The sequence below is a fragment of the Crotalus tigris genome, unplaced genomic scaffold (genome assembly GCF_016545835.1).
Source record: "Crotalus tigris isolate CLP2741 ecotype Arizona unplaced genomic scaffold, ASM1654583v1 scf7180000018491.14276545383:2951260, whole genome shotgun sequence".
In the NCBI taxonomy this organism is placed as follows: Eukaryota; Metazoa; Chordata; class Lepidosauria; order Squamata; family Viperidae; genus Crotalus; species Crotalus tigris.
In genome coordinates, this window is record NW_024097037.1 from 2,841,411 (window position 1) to 2,853,819 (window position 12,409).

At 38.9% G+C, this 12,409-nt stretch overlaps 1 protein-coding gene across 2 annotated transcripts; it reads right to left on the reverse strand.

Moving 5' to 3' along the window:
* Positions 1-3,575: 3,575 nt before the first annotated feature.
* Positions 3,576-12,409, reverse strand: C1QTNF6 (C1q and TNF related 6). 2 transcript variants are annotated; one of them, XM_039353128.1, is made up of 4 exons: positions 12,131-12,409; positions 10,663-10,786; positions 7,685-7,934; positions 3,576-6,932 (listed from the first exon to the last, which is right to left on the reverse strand). In XM_039353128.1, exons 3-4 carry the CDS (start codon positions 7,926-7,928, stop codon positions 6,385-6,387), a joined length of 792 nt encoding a protein of 263 aa, XP_039209062.1. In that variant the 5' UTR covers positions 7,929-7,934; positions 10,663-10,786; positions 12,131-12,409; the 3' UTR covers positions 3,576-6,384. The 2 variants fall into 2 exon arrangements, with proteins under 2 accessions (XP_039209062.1, XP_039209061.1); XM_039353127.1 differs by lacking the exon at positions 10,663-10,786.

Sequence of the window (12,409 nt, forward strand, 5' to 3'; positions counted from 1 at the left end):
GCTGGAAGATTATTTCTTTTTCACATTATACTTTAAAAGATAGAAAAAAGGAAATGGTGTCTGGAAAAGACCTTTTTTAATTTACTGAGGACATCTAGTGGCAAAAACTTAATACTGAAACTTCTGGTTACTTGGTTTGAAGATGGAACAGACCTGACCTTCAAAATACTTTTGAAGAGAAAAGATAAGCTGTGCAGCTGTGGGAACTGTGCAGCTGGATATTGCCTAAATTATATCAAATATTTGTTGTTGTTAATTGCGAAGTCGTGTCCGACCCATCGCGACCCCATGGACAATATTCCTCCAGATCTTCCTGTCCTCTACCATCTTCTGGAGTCCATTTAAGTTCACACCTACTGCTTCAGTGACTCCATCCAGACATCTCATTCTCTGTCGTCCCCTTCTTCTATTGCCCTCAATCTTTCCCAGCATTAGGCCCTTCTCCAGTGAGTCCTTCCTTCTCATTAGGTGGCCAAAGTATTTGAGTTTCAACTTCAGGATCTGGCCTTCTAAAGAGCAGTCGGATATCAAATATAGCCTCCACAAAAAAAGAAAAAAAGAGACTCTTTTTAATCACTATCAAAATGGAGAAACCTCAGTCACAATTAATTGTACACTTATATTGGAAAAGATTTATGAGGCTACTGCAGAAATATGTGCTACAATGAAAAAGTTTACTATAGAACTAAGATCCAGAAATTTCACTTCAAATGTTCAAATGGATGTCCAGGCTACATCTGACTATGATATAAATCAAAACATACTAGAAGAGGAATCAACAGAGATAAAAGAGGAAATTATTCTATCTTATAAACCTTTCAACTACAACTTAAAGGAACAGAAGAAGCAAAGACTGAAATTTCAAACTACAAAGCAACGATGCTTCAAGGAGGAGAGAAATAGATGTCTAATGCAGAGGATGGGATTTCTATCATTTCAAAGGCTATTGCAAGGAACAAAAATAGATCTACTGGCTGAAAGAGAAGCGTCTTTATGGAAACCTTCCTGGCACAGAAAAAAAGCCAGAATTAGACTGAAAAGAGAAATTTAAAATTGTGTAATGGATTAAAAGGTAATGTTGATTTTATGGATTGTTTTAAGGATTATGATTTAGAGTTAGAAACAAGAAAAAATATAAATATATATATACAAGGGTGATTTTCAGAACAGGTATTTTAAATAGGTTAAGAATGTACTTTTTGGAATAATCGATTTATCTTGATGAAAATTATGTATTGGAATTGAAAAAATGTTGATTTTTTAGATTGGGATGGTTTCAATAATTAATGGAGTGTTTTAAATTAGTTAGATGATCTTTTTGTACAATAACATAGATGTGATAAGGTATGATAATCAATTGGATGAGATTTGAAGTTTGTGTAATGAATTGAAATGAATTAAGGTTTAACATTATTTTTTTAACTAAGATAGCTATTGTGTAGTGGAAGAAGAAATAAATGAGATTGGTGATAAAAGGAGGGATGAGAGAGATTAAGAACTAGAATACATCTGGAAGGGATACCTGAATTGATAACTTGTTGATTTAAAGTTAAATTTGATTATGGTAATTGTAAACTGATAAAGTTTTAAAACAGGTTTAGTAGTAATAGAAATTTAATTTAGAAATGGAATATTTTAAATGTATTATGTTATTTGAGGGAAATAGAGAGGGGACAGTGAATGTATTAAGTTGAGTTGTTTATTTATGTTTTTACTCTTGAATGTCTGATTACCCAAACACCACAGTGTGTCCTGAGTACTTTTTCTTAAAAATTAAAAAAAAAACCAATAAAATCTTTTTTTAAAAAAGAAAAGAAGATACCCAGTCTAGGCTGTTCTTGAGATAGCCCTGGCTGGCCTAGATTATGTGTAGAAACCAAACCACTTCTGTTCCAAGAAACACTTTCTTACAAAAACTACTTTTGTGTATGTAGATTTTTATCAGATGAAAAACTTGTAGGAAAGAGGAAACCACACATTGGGGTCAATGCTTAGGGCCAAAATAAGCATACTACCACCAGCCACACATTTTGTCAAGACATCCTGTATAAATAACATGCTTAGCTTCTTGAATATTGAAAAGACAGTTACCTTGATTTACCTATCAATTTATCCCATCCATCCATTTATTTTATATAATTACAATGCTGCCTCAATTACAAGACTCTGGTGGGATGGATGGGTGGATGGATGGATAAAGGAAGGGAGGGAGGGAGGGAGAGAGAGAGAGAGAGAGTTTAAGGCATCATGCGAGACACTGTGTCCTGCCTTAGACACAAAGTCAGCTTGGACCAGTTGCTCTCTGTCAGTCCTAGGAAACAGGCAATGGCAAACTAATTGTGAAATCTTGCCAAAAAAACTACAGGGACTCATCCAGGCAGTCAAGTCAAGGAGTCAAGACAAGTCATGTATATTTGATGCTAAAATCAGACTATCTATTCTATTTTATATGCAAAAAGAATAAATATACATACAAAAGAGGATTGCCGCTAGCCTATCTGATTTCACACAAAGCATAATTCCTAGCTGGAGCATATGACTATTTTGGTTCTTCAAAAAAGTAAGAAAAAGAATATTAAAATGAAGCAAGCTTTTATTTTTTTATATTTAATACATTGATTGTCAATCTTAATATGATGTATGATTTCCACATGACAATAATTTCACTAGTTTTTGGAGTGAGATTTGTTAAAATCCTAAAAAAGGCATATTTATTTCAATATATGCTGAAGAAAAGGAAAGTAGGACATTCATTGCATTTTCACATAAAAGCTCCCGTTTTTTGTAGTTTTTCATCCCACAACCTGTTAAGTGGTGAATATTTTTCAGCACTTGCAAGCTGTACAGAGAATAATGATTCTCCATGAACCTTATTGTAAAACAGTGTTTTAAGGACTTTCCCACAAATGGTCAGTGGCTGAATTTGAGCACAAGTGCTCAAAAACTGAGCTTGTTTTTGAACACTACAATAATTTACTACAAAGGTTGTGTGATGAAGAAAAAATCTACACAAAAACATAGATTTCCCCCCCAATAATTTTCCTAATCAAAATACCAATTCACCACAAATTTACTACATCTGTGTGTAGTTGTGGGAGAATCCAGGGACATATTTATTCCTTTGTATCCCATTTCATCCCTTTGCAGACACTCATCACTACCAAAAGGCAAATACCTAGAGATTTTTACACATATCAATCTGGGGCTTAAGCAAAGCCAGCCACATTTGAGGATCCTTCCAACTAGATAACTAAATAACTCCTAGTTACTAGCAATCAAATTATATTGTCCTCTTTTCCATCTTTTCAGTTCCTGCACTAAAAGGGGTCCCGTGGGGTGTTTGATAACACATGGAAATTGCTTATTATTCTAATTTTCCTCATGCCTTAAAGACTTTTTTTCACAGAATGTGTAATGGCTTTCTCCCATCAGTCTGCATGCTGGTTTTCCTATATTTTAGAAATATTTCCACTAAAAGTAACATTTGTACTCAATTTCTAAGGATGCTAAAATCTTGTAATAGAAAATCTTTGTCACAGAAAAAAAAGCCCTACAAAGAAAAGGACAACTCAAGGTGCAATCAAGAAGTTTTAATATTTAAAAGATACATATATACACACAAACCATTGTCTGATGATTTCCACAAAGCACCATAAATTCCACAGGCCTTCCTATTTGTTATTTCCCAGCAAACTGAAATTATTTTTCAAATTTTGCATCAAAAAGTTTTCTTTAGCACCAAGAATTATAAAGGTTTTTTTATAGCACCAAAAAGCAGGCCTACAGCCTCATAACAACGATGCACAAACTTTGTCCTTGAAACATTAGACGCTGTTTCCCAGTAGAAGTACTTGAGAGAGTTTTGCTGAGACAGGAATGGAGGCAAAGGCTCAAAGAGTTCAGTTCTCACATCTGGAAGCAATTCAGTACTAGAAATTCTGGTTGTTCCCTCTGGAGACACAGGGACGCCATGTGTTGCATATACCCAACAGCTGATTTTTAAACCACTACTTTGCAGAGAGAATGAATTCAGATTATTATGCAATCAGCTACAGCTTTCCCTGTATTACAAAAACAGGCATCCTGATACTTCTCATAGCCTGCCTTACAAGATTATCCACTGGGTCAAAATAAAAATGCATGACCTGTCTATTTCCATTTATTTTTAATAGATTGAGAAGCCTCTTGGCTTCTCAATCTATTAAAAATTACTTGAAATTACTTAGTTACCTGTGAGTGGAATAGGCAGCAAATGCATATAGCAGTGTCTGTGTATATTCACCATCTATACACAAAAATTATTGTTAACATACAGTGCATTGTAATAGAATTTTTTTAGCATCTAAGTCATATTTTAGGAAGTGCTCAGTGCTTTACTTAAAGCAGTCTTCCCCAAGCTGGCATCTCCAGATGTGTTGGATTACAACAGATGCATTGGAGGTTGTAATCCTGCCTTATCTGCAAGGTACCAGGTTGATAGAAGATGATCTCTAGTATCCTGACCACAACTCTCCAAGGTGGGTCAGCATTATAATTTTCATTTAACAGATAAGCAGTGCTTTGGGGGATAAAAAAAGGGGGGGATCACATAACTAACTTATGCATAATTGCAGAATGGAAATTGGGATTGAAAAGAAAAGAAATTTGTGTTTATATTTTCTTGAAGAATTGTGATTTATCCTGCTCTGATGGAGAAAAATTCTGGATGGACACTTCTGTTGGAAGGTTAAGTTTTAGATCATAAATAACTCCATGGATGGCACACTGAATTCTTCCAAATGTTCCATTCCCTAAAAAGCATATTTTGTACTCTTGGGACAGCAGGGGAATGGAAAACTACGAAAGAAGAAGAATAAAATGCTTTTTCCTGGAAGAGGACATGCTGTATCTTGAATGACTATGCATATTTTATTGCAGGTCTCACATGTGAGAATTAGAAAGTAAAAGTTCCTCTAGAAATTTTATTTCTTTCATGTTTTTCCATCCTTGGAGTAGCCTATTTCTTTTGTAGCTTTAGCAAGAGAATGCCAGCCTAGGCTCTTTTATCTCCATATGTACAAATGGCGCTTGCTGCCCTCAGTGAGAGAAGCTGATATGCAAGCATTTGTATCTTTCTTTTATTTATAATTCCTTGCAATCCTTTGCCCTTACATTTAATAGTTTATCCAGCTAACCAGTAGAGCTGCACAGCGTCTTGGACTTGAAGGGGAGAGATATTTTGCAGCATGGGAAAGATCATATAGCACATGTTGAAAATATCTTAAAACAGCTACACCTTTTCCTAGAATTGCACAGTTGCAGCATGATCTCTGTAACAGATCTCTTTGTTTTAAGAAGTTACTGCCAGGGCTACCGGTATGTACACATTCTTCAAAGAATTTACCTCTGAAACACTGCCCAGCCCCAATCACTAATTCTGTCATGGGACATAGGTCAGCTCACAATGATATTAAAGGAAACCCCATTGATTATTTTGCCCACATCATGGCCTTCATGTGATCTGCCTATGGGAAAATCTGTAATATCAATCTATGTCAGCTGAAGGAAAATGGATCCTGTTGTAATACATTTATAGATTTGTTGTGATTCAATCAATTATAATACAAATTCAGGGACCAGCATGGAATCTCTTAAAGAATCTTGATTTGGGGGACAAATTGGAAGCGTTGCAGTATTTCTAACTTTTTTGCTGCCTGAGCTAAGTCATAATCCTGCATATGTTTAACATAGTGATGGAAGAGATCCCTAAGTTATACAATGTATAACAAGTTCATTAGACAGATGCACAAATCACAGTAAAATATGCTAACCCTATACAGTATAACATTTACAAATGTAAATTTTGTGAAGGTGATTGCAACTATCAGTCATATAAGGCTGCCCACCAGGAATTTTTAGCAAAAAGAAGGGCGCTGTCAAGCACTTGAAGTGCCAAAATAACATTTTTGCTGGCCTACATTTGGTTTGTAGATTTGTAGATAAGATACGGTAACTTATCTCACTTGATATAACTCAAAGAGTTTACCTCATATAAACAATCTAAATTAGAACATTCTGCTTAGGAAGTGTCATGTCCAAACAAAGATGTTTACAAAATGATTCTGAGTTAGCAGGTAAAGAAATTTCATGAGGCTGCTTAGAATTTCCAGTCCATACCTTACAATCACACCTACTGTTGAGAAGGACACATAAATCAGCAAGACATTTCTGTAATTTTTTTACCTATGAATATTATTATTTTTCAGTTGACATTCTCAAAAGAAAAGAAGTTTTCTTCAGTGCTCTGTTTTCAGATCTTTTGGTCATTTTCTGTATTATTTGCAGTAGTTCACAGGAAATCAAGAGGATGTTTAGAGGATGAATTTGTGCTTTGGAGGGAAACAGCTATTCAAGGCTGGGTTTGATCAAATAACCACTGAAAGTGATGTAGACATCCACATCGTCACTGTAGATGGCATTGTCACGCTGTCGCTTATAGAGACGCACCCAAACCTCATCATTCTCCCGCAGCTCCAGCATCAGACTCTGGCTTTGCATGATGCTGCGGTCACTGGGCTGAGCATAGAGAATGACTTCCTCTTGGTCATTCCGCATGACGTGCATGTAGGTCTCCTTGAAATTCCAGGTGTGGACATTGAGACTGAAAAAATACAGGCCTGCCACATAGCAGTAGAACTTGCCCTTAAACATGTCGAAATGGCTATAGAGGTTCACAAAGACAGTGTCAAAGATCAAAGCCTGGTAGCCTTCATTACTGTGGAGAGCTTTCTTCCGGCCCACTGAGAAAGCTGCATACTGGTGCTTGCAAGGATCTCCAGGTGCCCCCATTTGTCCCTTGCTGCCCTTTGGACCCTGGGGTCCCTGATCACCAGGGGGTCCCTCTTTGCCCCATTTCCCAGGAACTCCAGGCTCTCCTTGATCTCCTTTTTCTCCTGTAGAAAGAAGGAGAGAGAGAAAAAGGAGAAACTGTGGAAGACAACCACTGCTTGTGTGTGGTTTCAGAATCCTGCCTTACAATGTATTTCATGCATATGTAGCCTCTCTAGAAACCATAATTAAGGGATACTACAAAAGTCCAATAAAGGGAGGTGGAACATAGGAGGTGATGCAGGATTTGATTGAACATGTGGCAACAGATCCTGTCCTGAGGAGATGCTTGAATGACCCAGATGGAGAAGTTGTTTAAGTTTAAGCTGTATATAAATAAAGCATGCATGCTACACTTTCTGCAGCAGGCCTCTGTTTTATCTACATTAAATGTGCTTTAATTTTGCCTGAAGAAGTGGGTGTGTTTTGGTTCTCACCTGTGCAAACAGTAGAGTTTTTAACCAAATGAGACTTTATAGCAGACTTTTCCAACTTGTCACTCCAGATGTTTTGGACTTATTTCCCAACATGTTTGGCCAGTACAGCCAAGGGTTATAAGACTAAAGATTTAATGTGGTCAATGATTCTTTTCCTAAATAAACATTTCCATGGTGGTTGACAGTTATTGGCTTGGGAAAGATGATGCACACATATTTAGCACAATAATATATATACATGATGATTTACTAAGGCAAATAAACAAATCACAAGATCCTGCTAGAGAGGTTTCCAATTTGCTTTAGATAAAGAGATGAAATGAGGAGGAAACAGTGAGAAGGTAGCATGAGTCAGAAAGTAACAGATGATAATAGCTTACCTTTCAGAATTGTGATGTTGATATATGGACGAACTTCTGGCATTACGAATGGCAAAGCGTGAGGTCTGTCTGCACCAAGACTGGCTTCGGAGGGCCCAGGGACATCTAGAGAATCACAACATCTCTTGCAACCACTCAAGCTGGTAGGGACTTCTTGCTGGCCAAGCTCCTCACTGGGAGCCGCAAGCACAAAGAGCGGGAGCACAAGAAAAGCCAGGGGCAGGCTGATTTGGATGGCTTTCATTGTGAACTGCAAGAAAAATCAGTGAAAAGGATAGGACACCAGAAAGGAGCCAATGTTGTACCTCACTTTTTCTATGGGAACTGTTCAGAAATAATAAGGAAGGCAAGCAAGAAGGCAGAATCCCCTTGCCACTGAAGTTTTACAGTGACCAACTTCATCCGCAAAAAGCCAACTTCAAATCCATTAGTTCTGAAATTTGTCTTTGTTTAAGACATGAGACATAGTCCTTATCCCACTACAATATGCCAATCAAGGGAAAAATGTTTTGTGCCACACCAAACAACTATTCTGTGACTAATACCGGTACCTCTATAAGTAACATGCCCTGAATGAACTCTTTACATATCATTTCCTTCTGATTGTCCATGGAGATTCTCAGTCATCCCAATCATGATTGTCTCGAAGGTGTTTTTTTCAAAAGGCAACTGGACTTTTTTCTTCCTTGAGGAAGACATTTTGCTTCTCATCCAAGAACTTTTTCAGTTTTGACTCTGTTCAGAACTGAAGAAGCTTCTTGGATGAGAAGCAAAATATTTTCCTCAAGCAAAAAACAAAGTCCAGTTGCTTTTTGAAAATGCACCTTTGAGATTTCCCTCTGATCTTCCTTTTTCATTGTTCTCATTTTCAAACCACTAATAATGCTCCCTTGGGATAACACTCAATGTATCTGTGAGTTCAGAATGTTGTACAAGTAATTCTCAACTTACAGCCATTCATTTAATGATAGTTCAAAGTTACATTGGTCTAAGAAAAAGTGACTTATGATCTGTCCTCAAAGTTATGACCATCGCACCATCCCCTTGGTTACATGATAACAACCTGGGTGCTTGGCAGCCAATTCACATTTACAACAATTGCTATATTTTGTGGTCACATCATTGTGCTTTGTGATCTTCTTTGCTGGCTTCTGACAAGTGGGAAGCCAGATTTACTTAAAAATCATGTGATTCACTTAACAGCCATGTGATTTGCTTAATGACCACAGTAAAAATAATAGAATTGGATTCAGTCGTGTGATAATTTGCTTAACAACCTCATTTCTTAGATAATTCACTTAACCACCTTATTTCTCTGGTTCCAACTGTGGTTGTAAGTCAAGGACTATCTGTACTTTAATAAATGTACTAATCCTGGAACTTAAAGAGCATGTAAATAAAGAGCATGTAAATTCCTTTTTTATAGATATTTTCTGCCTCCATTCTGTACAAGTTGTTAATTGATGCTGTGATGGAAGGGAAAATGTTTATTTCTCAGTTGTACAATACAGATCACAAGATGATCTATATACAAATCATTTCTTATACTAAGTGCAGCTGGCTGTAAAACTGATCCCTATAGGATAAGTGTTTTTCCTTCCATATAGAGCACGGGTGTCAAACTCACCACATCATGTGACAAGTCACGACTCTTTTTAGTTTGACACCCCTGACGTAGAGTATGTCTGAATGGAAATAGAAATGTAAGATGAAAAAAACTACATGGGTAAAAATATCCCTAACATTTACACCAAAGATCCAGTACTGAAAAACCCTTTTCTATTATTTCTGCAAAACCTCCCGATTTCCTTTGCCATATGTAGCTTGTAAGGCAGTCTCCAAAAATTGGATGCATTGAACAGAAGAAAATAATATATAGTTTTGTCCCTACAGCTGACTGTCTTTAAATAGTTCAGCTACAGAAATCCATAAAATGAGCAGTTATTATTTTTAGCTACAATTTTTTAAAGTAAGCAGTGCCTGAACTGAGCTCAATTCCTAGTAAAACGCATAGCCATCTCCATATAGTTTTTGTGATAGTATGAAAGCAGATTGCAACAACCTTCTTTGAGGATTGGATTGGGTTGTTTTTTCCTTTTGGTTTGCCCAGAGTAGCCTACAACCCTAGAGTTAGTCTCTTTTCCAAGTACTGATCAGGCCCTGCCTTACTTACCTTTCTGAGATTAGCAAGATCACCTTGGTGCTGCTGCCCCCTAGTTCCCATCAATAGTTTTTAATTAAGGCTGTCCTTAAATAACTAACTACTTTCACTGTCCTTTACCCTTACTTTAACCTTGGCTCGTGGACTTCAATTCCCAGAATTCCTGAGAATTGAAGCTGGCTCAGGAATTCTGGGAGTTGAAGTCCACGAGTCATAAAAGAGCCAAGGTTGACTACCCCTGCTTTAACCTGTATTTTAATTAAGGCCATGAAAATATTTGGGTTTCAATCTCTTCACTTTGATGACTTAAGGCAGGGGTGTCAAACTGCCGGCCCGCGGGCCGGATGTGTCATGTGGAAGCTGTGCCCACCCCATTGCTGGCAATGGCAAAACCGGCCCGATACATTGCGCGATGTCACGACGTCGCGAGTTTGACATGCCTGAGTTAAGGCCTGCTACATTTTTTTTCAGTGATTTTGTTAAAGTGATTGTCCTTGGAAGGAACTCCTAGATGAAACAGCTGAATAGGAAGTAACTAAATTATTGATCACTGGTGAAGGGAAGAAGATGGGAAAACAGTTGCCCCTAATGTCCTTAAATAACAACAACATTCCCTATCCTTAAATCAATGTCATTCTTTAAATTGACATTATGATAAATGTAAGTTAAAAATGTTAGAATTATTTTGAAACAGAGCATTATTTGGAGTAAATTCTCTGTGGTAAGTTGCTTACTACTAAAAGATGCATATGATTGTAATTTTTCAAACAGGGCTTATCCATGTAGCTATCTTGCTGCAGTAGGATGGGTCACTTACAGTTTGGGGGTGTTTAAGAGCTGTGGTGGCACAGTGGTAAGAGTATTACAGACTAATTCAGCTCAATGCCAAGGGTTCGATCCTCACCAGCTCAAGGTTGACTCAGCTTCCATCCTTCTGAGTTCTGTAAAATGAGGACCCAGATTGTTGGGGGCAATATGCAGATTCTGTAAACTGCTTAGAGAGGGCTGCGCTATGAAGTGGTATATAAGTCTAAGTGCTATGCTATTTCCCCATTCTGGGACCTTCATCTTGCTGCAGCCCACTGCTGATGTTAAGCTGAGGCATTTCGATATCAAAAGTATTTGATTTTCAACACAATACCTCCTGCCTCCCCTATGCATTGGAATTTACATAGGGAAATGGTTTTGAATGATGCCTAGAAAGTGTGTTGCTGCAACAGTAGAGATAAATCTCCCATGGGCACCCTTTCCTCACTGCTTTGGTGGCCGGGCATTGACTTTGGTTACTATTCACAATTAGGCTGCCTGCTATTTTCTGCAGGAACTACTGGCTTACTGACCTTCACAAGACATTGTTGTTGTTGTTGTTGTTGTATATCTTTATCTATTGGCCATAATTGCTCTTTCCACTATCATTCCCACAGTTATGACTCTATATTTTACTGCAGTATTTCTCAACCTCAGCAGCTTAAAGCAGCATGCTTTAAGATGCACAAACTTCAATTCCTGGAATTCCCTAGCCAGCATGTTTTAAGATGTGAGGACTCCAATTCCCAGAATTCTCCATGCTGGGGAATTTTGGGAGTTGAAGTTCACACATCTTAATATCACTGAGATTGAGCAACACTGCTCTTTTGGAACTCTCAACCTTTCTGCTTTCATTCTGGGCCACGATTCAAGCGTTCCCCCCTCCCCCTCCCGCACACACACACACACACACACCCTCTGCACATCCCCCCCCCCCCAAGATGTGACTGAGGAGAATTCCACGTATGACATCTACACGTTTGGATTCAATTCCGAGAGGTCCACAATGGGAATCCAAATAACGGGAACCAAAACAAAACGCCAGTGGATACATTTGCTATTATTTTATATCGCGGCATTGTTATTTGTGCTTGTGTAGGGATGGTGGAAGCAACTGTTATTCTAATCGTTCCTTTTAAGAAGGCGAGCTCCGGAGACGCTAAGGAATCGCCTTCTGTCCCGGGACGAAGCCATAACCCCGTCTTCACTCTGGGAAGTCGGCGAGCACTCCGGAAAGCAGAGCTATGCGGGTTTACAGAAGGGGCGGAGGGGTATTTGGCGGAGCTGCAGCAACGCGACGGGGGAGGGCGGGAGGAACGCCGAAGCCGGGTGCGTTTGATTAGTGGCTCGGCCGGAGTTGGGGAGCATGCAAAATCGGGAGGGGAAGGAAGGAAAATAAAGCGGAAGAGGAGTGCAATCTGCAGTGAGGTGTGGCGCCCGCGGGCCCCCTAACTCTGTGCAACAACCAGGAGGCTCACCCCAGTGGAGATGCGCGTTGCCGCAGGTCCTTATAGAAAGCCGTTCCTGCTCGCCGCTCGCCGCTCAGTCCCTCCTGCGCATCGAGTGACCTCTGCTCGCGAAGCCTGCCTGGGGGTTTCTTTAACAGCTTCTTGTTGGCACACAGGCGCCTCCAACCCCCGAGCCCGCCGAAGAGACTCTATCCCTTCACGCGCTCCCTTCCCTTTTCTCCCCTCTTCGGGCTCCGCAGGGTGTTGGGTTTCGAGCGCCGTTAACTCTTTCCTCGGCGATAGGAGCCG

Excerpts from the sequence above, each read along its gene's own strand:
- C1QTNF6 (XM_039353127.1), bottom strand. The coding sequence starts at position 7,928 with ATGAAAGCCATCCAAATCAGCCTGCCCCTGGCTTTTCTTGTGCTCCCG. Across the intron at positions 6,933-7,684 it reads CAACATCACAATTCTGAAAG|GAGAAAAAGGAGATCAAGGA; the intron begins GTAAGCTATTAT and ends TTCTTTCTACAG.